General features: G+C 38.8%; 2 protein-coding genes across 2 annotated transcripts in view; both read right to left on the reverse strand.

Moving 5' to 3' along the window:
- Window positions 1-580: 580 nt before the first annotated feature.
- LOC121628140 overlaps window positions 581-14,986 on the reverse strand; it is a 31,718-nt gene continuing 17,312 nt past the window's right edge. The window contains exons 41-80 of the mRNA XM_041967069.1: window positions 13,697-13,706; window positions 11,062-11,285; window positions 10,808-10,951; window positions 10,308-10,464; window positions 10,149-10,176; window positions 9,958-10,066; window positions 9,786-9,878; window positions 9,629-9,692; window positions 9,262-9,360; window positions 9,079-9,182; window positions 8,856-8,994; window positions 8,376-8,494; window positions 8,135-8,284; window positions 7,883-8,053; window positions 7,476-7,782; window positions 7,110-7,180; window positions 6,935-7,022; window positions 6,727-6,844; window positions 6,523-6,646; window positions 6,290-6,426; window positions 5,937-6,192; window positions 5,446-5,688; window positions 5,170-5,346; window positions 4,942-5,087; window positions 4,773-4,863; window positions 4,266-4,655; window positions 4,054-4,180; window positions 3,854-3,972; window positions 3,525-3,721; window positions 3,264-3,447; window positions 3,005-3,170; window positions 2,726-2,850; window positions 2,299-2,607; window positions 2,019-2,222; window positions 1,805-1,930; window positions 1,535-1,705; window positions 1,329-1,433; window positions 1,152-1,247; window positions 901-1,032; window positions 581-693 (exon numbers count right to left, since the gene is read on the reverse strand). Of these exons, the coding sequence (XP_041823003.1) occupies window positions 676-693; window positions 901-1,032; window positions 1,152-1,247; window positions 1,329-1,433; window positions 1,535-1,705; window positions 1,805-1,930; window positions 2,019-2,222; window positions 2,299-2,607; window positions 2,726-2,850; window positions 3,005-3,170; window positions 3,264-3,447; window positions 3,525-3,721; window positions 3,854-3,972; window positions 4,054-4,180; window positions 4,266-4,655; window positions 4,773-4,863; window positions 4,942-5,087; window positions 5,170-5,346; window positions 5,446-5,688; window positions 5,937-6,192; window positions 6,290-6,426; window positions 6,523-6,646; window positions 6,727-6,844; window positions 6,935-7,022; window positions 7,110-7,180; window positions 7,476-7,782; window positions 7,883-8,053; window positions 8,135-8,284; window positions 8,376-8,494; window positions 8,856-8,994; window positions 9,079-9,182; window positions 9,262-9,360; window positions 9,629-9,692; window positions 9,786-9,878; window positions 9,958-10,066; window positions 10,149-10,176; window positions 10,308-10,464; window positions 10,808-10,951; window positions 11,062-11,285; window positions 13,697-13,706 (5,838 nt within the window). The 3' untranslated portion in view covers window positions 581-675. The remainder of the gene's footprint in view (window positions 694-900; window positions 1,033-1,151; window positions 1,248-1,328; window positions 1,434-1,534; window positions 1,706-1,804; window positions 1,931-2,018; window positions 2,223-2,298; window positions 2,608-2,725; window positions 2,851-3,004; window positions 3,171-3,263; window positions 3,448-3,524; window positions 3,722-3,853; window positions 3,973-4,053; window positions 4,181-4,265; window positions 4,656-4,772; window positions 4,864-4,941; window positions 5,088-5,169; window positions 5,347-5,445; window positions 5,689-5,936; window positions 6,193-6,289; window positions 6,427-6,522; window positions 6,647-6,726; window positions 6,845-6,934; window positions 7,023-7,109; window positions 7,181-7,475; window positions 7,783-7,882; window positions 8,054-8,134; window positions 8,285-8,375; window positions 8,495-8,855; window positions 8,995-9,078; window positions 9,183-9,261; window positions 9,361-9,628; window positions 9,693-9,785; window positions 9,879-9,957; window positions 10,067-10,148; window positions 10,177-10,307; window positions 10,465-10,807; window positions 10,952-11,061; window positions 11,286-13,696; window positions 13,707-14,986) is intronic.
- Window positions 9,291-11,406, reverse strand: LOC121653113 (myosin heavy chain, fast skeletal muscle-like). Its single transcript, XM_042006355.1, has 8 exons — window positions 11,368-11,406; window positions 11,062-11,285; window positions 10,808-10,951; window positions 10,308-10,464; window positions 10,150-10,176; window positions 9,786-9,878; window positions 9,629-9,692; window positions 9,291-9,360 (listed from the first exon to the last, which is right to left on the reverse strand). The coding sequence occupies exons 2-6, from the start codon at window positions 11,263-11,265 to the stop codon at window positions 9,823-9,825; spliced, it is 588 nt and encodes a 195-aa protein (XP_041862289.1). The 5' UTR covers window positions 11,266-11,285; window positions 11,368-11,406; the 3' UTR covers window positions 9,291-9,360; window positions 9,629-9,692; window positions 9,786-9,822.

A 14,986-nucleotide genomic window follows, 5' to 3' on the forward strand; every position in this document is an offset into this window, starting at 1 on the left:
GGATGTCCTCCAAGTTTGTTAAATGAAAATGTTAAACTAAACAATTAATTAAATTGGTTTTAGAATTACAAAATGACATTTTAAGTGCATAAGATCCATTTGGAAATGGAAAGAAAAAAGAAAGAAATATACGAACAAAAACATCAAATTTGTTGTTGAAAAAATTGTATATGAAGTTCCATTTTTAATTATTAATTTAATTAAAAGGCTTCATGTTAATGAGAATTCTAAAATGGTTTCATGATATGTGGAATTAAAAGTGTTGATGGTGTTTATTATCTATCAATTTATAAGAAAATTATATTTACAAGTCTGTTGAGTATACTTGGTCTATTATAGTGGGCAATGTGATTCCAATGAACACAGTATACTTATATTATGTTGGGAGGCAGCACTGCTGTCCAGATTTACCCTTGTGATGTGACTACAAGTTATGAGTATTTTAAAAGATAAAAATTGTGACGAAGTAACTGAACTGTTCTTCCAGGCTAATTAAGTCTTATTTATGACTGTGGAGCCTAACATACAAATGTGGCCTTTTGAGATAATAAAGAGAGTAAATTATACAGAGTACAAAGTATTAAACAATGGTTCAACAGTTTATTGAATTGAAAGAAGAGAATTTAGTTCATATTTTATGAACTCTGTCAGAAGGTTTCAATTAACTGTTGTCTCTTATTCAGCGCTTTCAGACTGGAAAGAAAGTAAGAAAATAGAGTTATTCAGCACATGTTATCATCAAATAAACATCACTTTAGGAAATGGTCAGGAAAGTAAATTCTATATTTAACACATGGTATGAATATGTACAAGGCAAAGTGAATGAAGAGTGACATATAGAAGTTTTCATGAGAATTTTACTGACCTAATTTAAAATTTGTCTGAAATATAATGACATACCTTTCCAGTGTCTCTGCTTTTGGCTCTGAGCTTGTTGACCTGAGACTCAGCAATGTCAGCACGCTCCTGAGCTTCTTCCAGCTCATGCTGAACCTTCCTGAGCCTGGACATGTGGGTGTTGGCCTGCTCCTCCTGTAAAGTATTTAATGTACATCTTCATGTATTTACATCCCATCATATCAGGAAGCTTTCTGTATGTATTTCTGATTGGTGCTGCCATCCCATTAAAGATGTTGAAATATTTCTCTTACAGCCTCCTCAGCTTGTCTCTTGTAAGCCTTGACTTTGAGCTGCAGCTTGTCCACCAGATCCTGAAGTCTGTTTACATTCTTCTTGTCCTCCTCAGTCTGCAGAGATAGATTGTTACACAGGAAATATAGAAAAAATTATTCTCTAAAATAAGGACTACTTTAAGTAGACATATTTACCTGGTAGGTCAGCTCCTTGACTCTCCTCTCATATTTGCGAACTCCTTTAACAGCATCAGCTCCACGTCTCTGCTCATTTTCAACTTCAGACTCCAGCTCACGCACCTTTTTAAAAATGATAAATAATTGAATATTTTGGTTTGAAAAAAGTGGAAATTTCACATTTTTATGTTATGAACTTTGACCACAAAATACAATGTTCATACCCTGGACTCCAGTTTCTGGAGCTGCTTCTTGCCACCCTTCATGGCAAGATTCTCAGCCTCATCCAGACGGTGCTGCAGGTCCTTGACTGTGACCTCCAGGTTCTTCTTCATCCTCTCCAGGTGAGCGCTGGTGTCCTGCTCCTTCTTCAGCTCCTCAGCCATCATGGCAGCCTGAAATTATGGGCAGTTTCAAGACAAAAGTTTGAATGTCTCTGCAATCAACAATAACATTTTTATGAAATAGCATTTTAATGAGAAAATCAGGCTCACATCAGTGATGGCCTTTTTGGCTTTCTCCTCAGCATTTCTTGCTTCCTGAACAGCATCATCCACCTCACTCTGAACCTGGACAAGGTCAGCCTCCATCTTCTTCTTGGTGTTAATAAGGCTGGTGTTCTGAAGATGGGACAAGATGAGACATTTAATTCATTTATGATTTATATCATTAATGACAAACAGTTCTGATAACTTTAAAAATCCCAACCTGAGAGTGAAGCAGTCCAACACGCTCACTAGCGTCAACCAGCTCCTGTTCAGCCACTTTGCGTGCTCTCTCTGTCTGTTCCAGAGCAGCTCTCAGCTCCTCAATCTCAGCCACCATCAGACTATTCCTGCGCTCCACCATGGCAACCTGCTCCTTCATGTCTTCCTGTCCTCTGACAGCATCATCAAGGTGCAGTTGGGCATCCTACCAACAAAATATCACTTAGTCTGAATCATCTTTGCTCTCAAACTATTTTTAATTTGTGTTTTAGCAAACTGACCTTGAGCTGTCCCTGGACATTCCTCAGTTGTTTCTGGGCCTCAGCAGCCTGCCTGTTGGCATGGCTCAGCTGAATCTCCATCTCATTCAGGTCTCCTTCCATCTTCTTCTTGACTCTCAGGGCATCATTCCTGCTCCTGACCTCAGCATCAAGAGTGCTCTGCATGGAGTCAATCACCCTCTGGCTGTTTCTCTTGAACTGCTCCATCTCTTCATCCTTCTCAGCCAGCTTCCTGTCAATCTCACTTTTGACCTGGTTGAGCTCAAGCTGAACACGAAGAATCTTGGCCTCCTCGTGCTCCAGAGTGCCCTTATAAATTAAACAGATAGCTTAACTTAATTTTTTCTTATGTAAAATTATGGGGAATACAGTGTTATTCACATGTTGATTAATTCGGATGGTTTATCGAGGGTGATCAAGATTGTACCTCAGCTTCTTCCAAAGCTGTCTGAATTTCAGACTTCTCAGTCTCCACAGTCTTTTTGGCTTTTTCCAGCTCATGGATGCTCTTTCCAGTCTCACCAATTTGTTCAGTCAGATCCGAGATCTCCTCTGCATAATAAAGAAATAAAAAGGTACTTAATAGCTGCCATACATAATTCATACATTTTCTTTAGTAAAAGTTAAAGCAGGTTATTTTGAAATAGGCAATTCTCTTTCAGGTTCTAGAGTTATCTTATTAATAATTATTTGTAATTTGACATACGCTGCAGGTTCTTGTTCTCTCTCTTCATGGTCTCCAGGTGATCCAAAGCCTCCTCATAGGAGTTCTTCATCTTGAACAGCTCAGTGCTGAGAGAGCGAGCCTCCTTTTGGGCTCCTTCCAGCTCTGCCTGACCCTCTTCATACTTCTGTTTCCATTCTGCCAGGACCTACAGTTGTATAGGTTGGAATAATAGTTCATAATGTTTGTGTTTTTCATTACTAATTTTCTAGCATATAAAATATTCATGTTAGCATTTAACCTTATCAAAGTTCCTCTGCTTCTTGTCAAGGTTGGCAGCCAGAGCGTTAGCTCTCTCCACATCAATCATGAGGTCCTCCACCTCACCCTGCAGCCTCTGCTTGGTCTTCTCCAAAGAGGCACACTTGGAGTTCACAGCCTCAATGGATTCCTCAGCCTCCTGCAGGCGCTGGGCAAGCTTTTTCCTGTAGTTAACAAGTACTGTAATTGGTCAAGAGGAAACAACTGAAAAGTAAAGAATTTAGATAAGAACGTGACTCACTTGGATTCCTCCAGCTCCTCAGTCCGCTGAATAGCATCAGTCTCATATTTGCTTCTCCATTGAGCCACCTCACTGTTGGCCTTGGACATTCCTCTCTGCAGCTCAGCCTTGGCCTCCTGCTCCTCCTCAAACTGCTCTCTGAGCAGATCACAGTCATGGCGGGCTGACTGAACACCATGGGCCAGGGCGTTCTTGGCCTGTGAAGGGTGAAAACTATTTTACTGAACTAAAGTCACATGCAGATTGTGCTGGAAAGACTATTTATTTATATATCAAAAGTAAAAATCTGTTGAAAAAAATGGATACAGATGTGTAGGGTATCGTATTACCTTCACTTCCTCCTCAATGTGTCTCTTGAGTTCCTCAATCTGCTGAGTGAAAGCCTGTTTGCCCCTAGTCAGCTGAGAAACCAAGGCTTCTTTCTCTTCAAGCTGGCGTGAAAACTCACCTGGAGGATGATGAATCACATCAAAATATTAGAAACTGATGAACCCACAAACACAACAGTTTCCTTTGATATGTCACTCACCGTTCTCTGTCTGGAGTCTTGCTCTCTGTGCATTAATGTCATTTAGCTGGCGAACATTCTCATCATTTTTGGTTTTGAGCTCACTCAGCTGGTCCTCAAGAGTCCTGCACATTTTCTCCAAGTTGCCCTAAATTCACAAAACAAAACAAGTTGTTGCTGTAGATGTGTGAATCATTTCAGAGTTTATATTTTTTAGAAAATCAAAGACTCACTTTAGCTTTGGCAACACCCTCCATGTTGCTGGAGAGATCATCAATCTCCATCTTGTACTCGCTCTTCTCCTTCTCCAGCTTCTGTTTGACACGCTGGAGGTTGTCGATCTGCTCTCCCAGCTCTGCAACGCTGTCGGCCTGCTTCTTGCGGAGAGCTGCTGCAGTGGCTTCATGCTGCAGGGTGGATTCTTCAAGGTCTCGGCGCAGCTTCTGGAACTCGGCCTCACGCTTCTTGTTCATTTCAATCTGAGCGGCTGTTGCTCCACCAGCCTCCTCAAGCCTCTCACTGATCTCCTCAAGCTCCCTGGAGAGATCAGCTCTCTGCTTCTCTACCTTAGCCCGAGCGGCCCTCTCAGCCTCAATCTCCTCTTCCAGCTCCTCAATACGAGCCTGAATTTAAGTTTACAAAAGTAATAAGATGAGGACTTATTACTTAGAACTTGTACTGTAACATGTGTTTAGTAATACTGAATAGTGTTCCGTTTGAATGGATTTGATCTGTTTCACCTGGAGCTCCTTGATCTTCTTCTGAAGCTGAGCACCAAGAGATTGTTCATCCTCAATCTTGCTGAGGAGCTGACTGATTTCAAAGTCCTTCCTATTTGTGGGAAGCAAAAATTATTTTTATTGTTTGGGAATTCAGGAACATATTCAAAAACTAAACTGTAAAACATACTTCTTGATTTTCTCGTCAGATTGCTGCTTGTCATTTTCCAGATCCATGATGGATTCCTGGGCCAGTTTCAGATCTCCTTCAAGCTTCCTCTTGGCTCTCTCAAGGTCCATACGGAGCTTTTTCTCTTGCTCCAATGAGCCTTCAAGCTGTAATAAACATTTGTTTGTTAAATCATTTGAGGATTAAAACTGTTCTTACTTAAAAACATGCAAACAACTATTTTCTCACATCGTCCACTTGCTGTTCCAGCTTGGTCTTGGCCTTAGTCAGAGTGTTGACTTTGTCTTCCTCTGCCTGGAGATCATCCAGTGTTTGCTGATGGCTCTCTTGGAGGGCTTTCTTCTCCTTGGTCAACTTGGCAATGGACTCATCTTGAGATGCCATCTCCTCTGTCAAGTTTTTCACCTAAGCAACAACATATTTATTCTCAACATAACAGCTTAATATCTGAAAAAACATGTTCATCTTTCCCCCTCGATTTGCATCTGTTTAACTGATTTGAACCTTGTTTTCAGTGGCATGTTTTTCCTTCTCCACTTTAGCCAAGGTGAGCTCCAGGTCATCGATGTCCTTCTTCAGCTCAGAGCATTCATCCTCCAGCTTCCTCTTCTTGGCAGTCAGCTCAGCATTGATTTCCTCTTCATCCTCCAGTCTCTCAGATGTCTCTTTGAGTTTGGCCTCGAGCTGGATCTTGCTCTTAATGAGTCCCTCACACCTTTCCTCAGCATCTGAGAGATTGTCAGTTTCCTACAGTTAAACGGAAAATAGTTTAGAAATTAGGATTTTTTTGTTTTTGTTTCATTTAAGGTATTTGTTCAACAATTAGTCCAAATGGCATCTATGTGTAATGGTCAAGATTTGAAGTGTAGCACATTTTATTTCAAACAATGAATATGTTCCATCTTTAAATTGCAAACATTCACATGAAAATATGAGCAGCTTTTCTCAATCACTGAACTGTAGATGTTAACTTATATCTGCTGTTTCCCACTTACAGCAGCCACTTGGAGTTGCAGGTCATTCTTCTCCTGCAGCAGGGAAACCATTTTCTCCTCCAGTTCCTTCTTCTTGGCCAGAGCAGTAGCCAGATCAGTTTTCATCTTGTCATAGTTTTCCTTCATCTGCTGCAGCTCCTTCTCAGTCTCAGCACTCTTCAGAAGAGGCTTGATCTTGAAGTATAGGTTCATCCATGGCCAGTTCTTCACATTCATGAATGAGCGGATGTTGTACTGAATGGAGTAGATCGACTCTCTGAAAAGCAAAAATTTAAAACAAAATGCCAAATTTACAGCGCTGATTGCTTGTTAGGGCATTAAAACACATTTTCTACATGCTGTAATGACCCCACCTCCTCTCCATCATCTTCACAAACTCCTTCCTCATGACATATCCTCTGCAGAGAGCCTGAGTCATGGTTACCAGGGAAGCCAGTTTCTCATCTCTCATCTCCTCAAGGGTACCCAGCAGACCAGCTTTGAAGAACACCTAATTTGTCAAGTAGAAAGGAGCCCTCATCATCAGAAATTTCTGATAGTAGATATGTCTATACCCAGTGCTTTGCATTATCCTGCTGAAAAGTACCTTTGTGTGTCCAAACTTGTACTGAGTGTGGTCAACATCAATGGAGCCCAACAGCTTCTCTGAAGCTTTCTTGTTGTCAATAAACTGTCCCTCAGGGATGACACTGGCATTCAATACTTTGTATCTGTGAGGGATAATTATGATGTTTTAATTCATTATTTTTCTTGACCTCTAAAATACATCTTTAAGGAAATCTGGTGTCACCTCTGCTTGAAGTCACCGTAGAGGATTCTGCTGGGGAAGCCCTTTCTGCAGATTCTGATGCCCTCCAGCACACCGTTACACCTCAGCTGATGGATGACCAAGAAGTTCTCCATGAGACCTGAAAGTTAGAAATCAGTAAGTTGTCAATATTACTTTCTATAACAGTTTTCAATGAATTTGAAAAAATGCACAACTTTGCGCTTTGTACCTGGGGTCTTTGTTTCATTGGGAATCAGGCAACGCACAAAGTGAGGATGAGTGCTCCTCAAGTTGGTCATCAGCTTCCCCAAGTTCTCCTGTGGATCATTAATACAATAAAATATCAGTGTTTACAAAATGATCCTAAAACATCTAAAACAATGTCAGCATTAAGCTTTGCTTACCCTGAAAAGAGCAGACACCGTCTGAAAGGAACCACCCTTCTTCTTACCGCCTTTCTTGCCGCCGCCCTCAGCTGTTCAAAACAACTAATGTTATTTATTGTTGATTAAGAAATGAAGGATTAAAAGCATAATTTGATGAATAATTACATGAATATATATTTATTTCACCACATCTACCATAATATACTCCACTTTCTGAATATATACTTATAGTTTGTTATACAATTCTTTTATCATTTAGCTCCCCTATTGTGCATATAGTAAAAGGCAACTGTTTATACATTATAACTTTGTGTTTGCATAATGCAGTAAACTGTTTGACTACTAAATGCAAGACATAGGAGTTTCTTCTTATTTCATATTTACCCTCAGCTGCACCATGAGTTGCATACAGTAAGCAAAGCAGTTTGTTTGAGGACTTCTGGTAGAGCTGAACAACTGAGTCGTTCAGTGGGTCCTTGTTCTTGTCCAGCCAGCCAGTGATATTGTAGTCCACTGTGCCGGCATAGTGAACCAGGGAGAAATGAGCTTCGGCTTTGCCCTTTGCAGGCTTTGGCTTCTCAAAGGCCTTGGTTTTGCCCAGATGCTGATCATGCAGCTTGTTCTTGAAAGACGTGTCTGTAGCCTTGGGGAACATGCACTCCTCTTCAAGGATGGAGAAGATACCCATTGGCTAAGAGGAAATTATATTGTTGATATTTCATGTGAGAAATTAAATAAAGATGCATAATCACAATATTCCTGAAATTTTATCCATAAAAGCACCTATTTACCTTCTCAATAAGCTCAATGCAGGCCGCCAAGTCCATACCAAAGTCAATAAACTCCCAATCAATGCCTTCTTTCTTGTACTCTTCTTGCTCCAGGACAAACATGGTGTGGTTGAAGAACTGTTGCAGTTTTTCATTAGTGAAGTTGATGCAGAGCTGCTCCAAGCTGTTAAACTGTAATTATAGAGTGGGTTAGTTTCCTGATAAAATTGTGTTCCTCTTCAAAAGTGCTCAAGGTATTTTTTTCCAACTTACATCAAAGATCTCAAATCCAGCAATATCCAACACTCCAATGAAGAATGATCTTGACTGCTTTGTGTCCAACATCTCATTGATACGGATGACCATCCACAAGAACATTTTCTCATAGACAGACTTGCACAGAGCCATGACAGAATTGTTGACCTAGAAGAAAAAATATTGCATTACCATTATATTAATGAACAAACCCGAATCTTATAAAACAAAGATATTTCAGTAGTGTTTCTTTAATTACCTGTGGGACAGTCTGACCTTTGGTGACCATCTCATTTCCGACCTTGACCCTTGGGTAGCACAGAGCTTTCAGCATGTCAGCTGAGTTCAAGCCCAGGAGGTAGGCGATTTTATCAGCCTCTAAAGAACAGAAAGATGACATGCTATAAAAAAGTGCATGTATGTATATCACTGTCATACAAGATCGTCAGCTGGGACCTTTTTGTATTGAGTGTGCACATTCTCCCCAAGCATGGGTTAGACCTCTCAAGGTACCACAGCTTATTCCTATTTTTGGTTAATTTGTATTTTTAATTCCCCCTACAAGTAAATGGTTGTTTGTCTGCTTGTGTTGGCCCTGTGATGGATTCTTTTCCTTGCCTATTTCCATAACCCCAACCGCCATGACCCTTACTTGGAAAAAATAAAATAAAGAAGGAAATTGAAAACAGATGTAGACACTATGATTGCGCAAATAAAATTATAATATTTTATCACTCACCCTCAGTGCCATCAGGTTCAGCCTGCTCCTCACGCTGCTTCTGCTTGAATTTCATGCTACCATGATGCAGCACAGCACCAGTCAGTTTGAAGATGTTCAATTTCTCATCAGCAGTGAATCCCAGGATGTCAATGGCAGTCTGCGTGAATTAGAGAAATGATTAGGTTATTTTGTAATGTTTTTTTTTCTTGGTCCTTTGACTTAATACAAATCACTGACTTACATCTGTTGCAATGAACTCCTCAATGTCATTGATGCTCTTGACAGTGATCTCACCCATACTGATCATTGGGAAGTCATAGGGGTTGGTGGTGATCAGAAGAGCCTCTGAAATAGGACATTTATGTTATCAGATGGAGAAATTGTATCTTTCAAATTTCAGCATCACATCAAAGTAGTCATATACCAAGGAGCTCAGGCTTGTGGCCTGTCATCAGCTGATAGAAGATATGGTAGCTCCTCTCAGCAGACAACTGGAAGGTGACACGGGACTTCTCCAGCAGATCTTTAGAGAAATTCGTTAAAATGGACAATTTTAAAATGTTGCTTCATAGTATTGCTCACATTTTAAGTCCAAAACATAAGTAACAACATCACAATTGTATTGCAATCAAAATAATGGATTTCACATTTTTTACAAATTAGAGTTATGGGGGAATTGGGACAACAAAATTTGAACCACCCTGCTACACATGTCAAAAATAGACAGTTTCTTCACTGCATGTATATAAACTATTCATTTTGTCTCTATCAATGGAGAAGTTCAAACTTACACGTCTCAATATCAGCTGAAGCCAGCTTGCCACTTGTGCCAAAGTGGATCCTGATGAATTTACCCTATACAACCAGCAATATTAATAGCAATGCATTGACAAGATGATATAAGCAAAATCAGCAATACCACACAAGTTCTTTGATGTGATCACTCACAAAACGGGAAGAGTTGTCATTCCTCACAGTCTTGGCATTACCATAAGCCTCCAGCAGAGGGTTGGCAGCTACAATCTGGTCCTCCAGGGAGCCCTGCAAGAGATAAATGTCAGTAAAATGAACTATACTTCTAAGAAGAGTTTATTCTGGGAAACACTGAATTCACATGTACCTGTATTTTGCCGGCAGTTTGCTCCTTTTTGCCACCAAGAGCTGCAATTGTTGCAAAGTACTGGATGACACGTTTGGTGTTGACAGTCTTTCCTGCACCAGATTCTCCGCTGGGGTATAAAAGACACATTTTTAATATTCAGCTTCATTTTCATAAAGTTTTTAAGATGTAGCATACAGACGGTAACTTACGTAATCAGGACAGACTGGTTCTCACGATCTGAAATTAATATATATATAAATATATATGTGTATCATACTTTAATTCTGTTTTCACATTTTCTTCAGTAAGTATAATTTCTAATAATTTTGGTTTCTTTCAAAACTGGAGTTCTTGTTTTCTAAACATACCAGTGAGCATGAACTGATAAGCATTGTCAGAGATGGAGAAGATGTGGGGTGGAGCCTCAATCCTCTTCTTGCCTCTATATGCTGCTACACATGTAGCGTCATACACAGGAAGCCACTTGTAGGGGTTCACGACCACACAGAACAACCCAGAGTAGGTCTGTTATAGTAGAAAGAACAAACAATTTATTACAATGTTTGCTTAGAAAACTGAGTTCATTTCAGCTTTATTTGTGTGGCGCCAATTCACAACAACACAATCTCAGAGCACTTGACATACAAATCATCAAAAACAAAATCCTAATTAAAGAAAACCAATGGATTTCATCTAATTTTGACTTTTGACTTTTGACTTTGAATCCCCCATCCTGAGCATGCATGGGGCAGTGGGTGAAAGTAAAAAGGAAAAAAATATTAGGCAATGTATACTTAAATATTTCCATTTCTTTGTAACTTTTAAATATTTTATTATTACACATTGTATAGGCAAAGTAAAAACTCACATAGATCATCCATGATGCATAACGCTCTTTGAGGTTATACAACACAGATGGCTCATTGAGGTGGGTCATCATGGCCATGTCCTCCATTTTATCAAACTTTGGAGGGTTCCTGGGATGTATGTCATCCTCTTTCACAGTGATACTCTAAACAGAAAATGTGTGATATACAAAGATTTTATGTTCATCTTTTACAGTGATGATGATGAAACAACTAAGAATATTTCATATTTTTAGTTCACATTATTATTCCTTACCTTTCCCGTATCTGTATCAACTGTGGCTTTGCCACCCTCTTTCTTTACCAGTTTACCCTTCAGATACATCTCAGCTTCATCAGCCACAAAGAAAGCTGTTTTGGCATCAAAAGGAGCAGTCTGGGCCTCAATCCTCTCCCTTTCAGGCTTCCGGAGGAAAACGGCCGCCGGGCCATACTGCTCCATCTCCGCGTCTGTGCTCATGATGGCACTTTTATTGGAGCCTGAAAATACGAGTAATTCTGATAAAAACTGCGAAGTTGTTATTGAACAAACAACATACTAATTTCCTTTAACAGAATTTACCTCAGCTGATCCAAACAGAAATCTCTGGTATTCTGTGCTAAGATGCTGCAAAATAAAAGTTTATACAGACCAATGTTAGTTTTTTTTTGTTTGTTTTACTTCATACTAATCTCAATAAAATGGTCTAACATGCAGCTAACATAGAAATAGTCTGGTTTCATTCAAAGTATTTGAAATTTGTAACTCTGTAACATTCTTTTGTATCAGTGAATAATTTCTTACATTAACATTGGCATGGAATAATAATACAACATAAAATACAGGACTGGCTTTCTGCACTCACCTGTGTCAAATGCTTATCAGTTGGAGCAGATGGCGGGGCAGCTGTTTTTATATACAACTGCTCTGCTTTCTCAGCATATCCACCCCAACTCAATTTGGTCAGGAATGCTTGACACCTTGTTGCTTGACATTGATGCTGTCAAAAATAAATAAATGATCATGTTTCATTCAGCATTAGATGATGAAGTGCATTTTTAAATTAATTAATTTAATGTGATGAACATTAGCTTACATTAATATAACAACTGTTGATGTGGTTACTCAGATTGTTGAATAAATCCATTTTTTTGAACAATGGTTTTTAAAATTAATGTTAAATTTATTATGCAAAAACAATTTATTCCTACTCACAACTTGCTCATTCATTCATTCATTCATTCATTCATTCATTCATTCATTCATTCATTGCCTTATATTTGAATTTATTTGTGTTTATAAATTCTCACCACAGCTGTGATGTTCTCAGTTTACTCAGTGGTAAATAGCAAAAATGTACTGCATTTTTTAAAGGTTATTTAATCTAATTAATTTACGGAATGAAAGGATTTTTTGTTAACACAGTTTAAAGAAGCATCTGTATGTCCTATTAATTTTGATATCACAGCCATTAAGGAGTTTTAAATGCAGAGAGGTATTAAAATGCCAGTGGGGTATAGTTACAGGACATAGAAATCTCAGACATCTGAAATGAAATTCTGGTTAATGGACTTTCCACTTGCACATGAGAAGTGTTGTATATCTCTTAGGAATGAAGTTTAAGTATGTTTGCCAGCTCAGATAATTTAACCATAGTAGTTTCTTACAAAGAGAATTTATACTTTATTGTGTGAATATATATATATATATTTATCTTTATTGTTGAGATGATACATGAGTGACTGACATGATTTAATAAAGGGTAAACATGGGCTCATATCCAGGGTCGACTTTCATTTCCAAATTTTGCATGGACTTGGCTCATAGTTTGCCGTCTTGCAGGAGATGATGTTCACCATGGTCAAAAATAAATTCAGCTCAGGCAGGCATTCAGGGGTTCGTGTTAGGCATAGAGATAAGGATATATTTATAGAACACATTAGGAGAAGTTGTTAACACTATAAAACTAGGTATGAAGAGATTTATAATCTTAATTAGATTCACTTTTTATTTTTGTTTTTAAGATCTAATTAATTGTATACATTCCTAGGGTTCAAGTACAGCCCAAACTATACGTTTACTGTTGATGTCTTAGGGATGGATAGAATTGCTATAAATGTTGCCCCTGGTTTCATACAGGAGGATGATACCAGAGCACTGACCTCAAATTACTTATCTAGTTCGCCTCATTTTTGATTAGTAAATAAGTTGGTGGTGGAGCTCTTAGCATTGATTCCCTATAACATTAATTGTCCCTGGCTGGAACCTCGACTGGAGATCTTTTCATGTGGAAGTTCTTCCTGAAGTTTTCTTTTCACAGTCCACATACGTGGATGTTAGACTCGCTGTTGGTTCTTCATTGACCATAGGCATTTACTTTTGCCTAACCAGAACTGTTAATCTGGTAAGCCAGTGTTACTGATGTTAAGTCTGTTGTAAAAATTCTCCACACTAACCCTACCAAACGTGATGCAAAAGAGATAAAGCACATTGCAATACCCAATTTGGTCATGGCAGTGCAGGTGGCCACTCCACTCAATGTGCCTTATTCGGCAATTTTCTAAAAATGGTGGTGGGTTGCATTTTACTGACTAATTATGCCTGTTCCCATTGGTCCACAGAAACCTCCAGAGTGGCAAAGGTTAAATGTCTTCATTTGCTTGCACTTTTCTGCAGAGGAGCACTCCATATACCCAGGTCAATCACAAAGGAGCCACAAAGACTTCTCAGCACAAACAGATTTAAACTGTTAATTTCTACCAGTTATGGTGATTACAATCAGGAACTTGGGAATCATTCAGTCCACTTCACTGTTTCAACCTATAATACTTGCTTATGAAAATATGATTGGAGTTTATTACAGAACACAGAATATAGACTAGAACACTGTGTTAAGCTAAAAATGACTTACTTTGATCACCCTTAAAAAACAACAAATTCAAACATTTGTGGAGAATTTGGTCCTATTATTCATAAACTTGTTAAAAGGTGTGTGAAGAAGTTCCTTACTACACATACTGCATTTACGCTGTAGCAGCCACCTTTGTCAGTTGCTGAATATAATAAGAAATGCTTATGTAGAATATACCTCTCCTCTCCTGTGTAGAATAAGCATGAGAAATTGATGTCCAAATTCTTCTATGTTAATCTCTGTCAATGTTGAGCCTTCGAACCAGATCTGGCTTATTTTTAGAAAGTAGCTCTGAGAAGTTGTGGCAGCCAGAAGAACATTTTTGCTTTGCACAGTAGGGTATACATAACTGGCTCTGTCCTTGCAATCTTTTTTTCAGAGCTTTTGATGAGCCATTACTACAGGATTTATGCTATTATCCAGTAACATAACACTGTGAAAGCTTGGTTTGTTGCGTGACTCCTGCCTTTGTGCAACTGTTCATGCATCCACACATAACATCTCCAGTGTCCTTATTGTTTAGACATCCAGCAAGCCTTTGGCAGACATATTGGACACATCAGATACATAGACGAGACATGAAGTTGAATTACACTCCAACTTCATGAGGACATCTACCCATCTATCGCTGGACAGGTCGCCAGTCCATCATCAGACTGTCACAGAGACAAATAAAACAACCATTCACAGCCACTATCACTCCTAGGGTGAATTTAGAATCCCCAATCAACTCATGTCTGAAGGAGTTTCCACATGCAGTGCTTCGATTGACTTCTTTTTCTTTGTGCTGTTGTCCAACTCGTCCCAAAACATCTGAGTGGGATCCACTGATGCAGCATATTTGTCTCTCACTTTCCTTCTTTTTTGTCCTTTCAGTCTTTATATCTTCACCAACTTACTTACACTGTGGGATATAGATAGTAAAGTTGTAGAAACATGTCTGTGACGCAAGAACCAGTATGACATGCACAGAACTTTTTCATTTTAGCTTTTCATTGCCTTGCAAAAGAGCCTTGTTTTAACTTCGATGGCATACCATTTTTATTTGTTCACTTAACATTGTACTTCTCCATGGCTTGATAATATTCTAATATGGACATTTTTGATCAACCATCCAATCTCAGTTTAAAATAAACACAAACAGAGAGTTTAAGACTTGAAACTTTAGGCCCTGCTGGACTGTATCAGCTTTTTTTTAAGGAGGAACTCATGAAATGTTATTGTACCTGACATGTATCTAACATGCAACTCAATTTCTATTTCACAAAACTGTCACACAGACTTGTTACA

Source organism: Melanotaenia boesemani, chromosome 2, assembly GCF_017639745.1.
Source record: "Melanotaenia boesemani isolate fMelBoe1 chromosome 2, fMelBoe1.pri, whole genome shotgun sequence".
Taxonomy (NCBI): Eukaryota; Metazoa; Chordata; class Actinopteri; order Atheriniformes; family Melanotaeniidae; genus Melanotaenia; species Melanotaenia boesemani.

Excerpts from the sequence above, each read along its gene's own strand:
- LOC121653113 (XM_042006355.1), bottom strand. The coding sequence starts at position 11,265 with ATGAGCACAGACGCGGAGATGGAGCAGTATGGCCCGGCGGCCGTTTTC. Across the intron at positions 10,952-11,061 it reads TTGATACAGATACGGGAAAG|AGTATCACTGTGAAAGAGGA; the intron begins GTAAGGAATAAT and ends TTTTCTGTTTAG. Across the intron at positions 9,879-10,149 it reads GAACCAGTCTGTCCTGATTA|GGCTCCCTGGAGGACCAGAT; the intron begins CGTAAGTTACCG and ends TATCTCTTGCAG.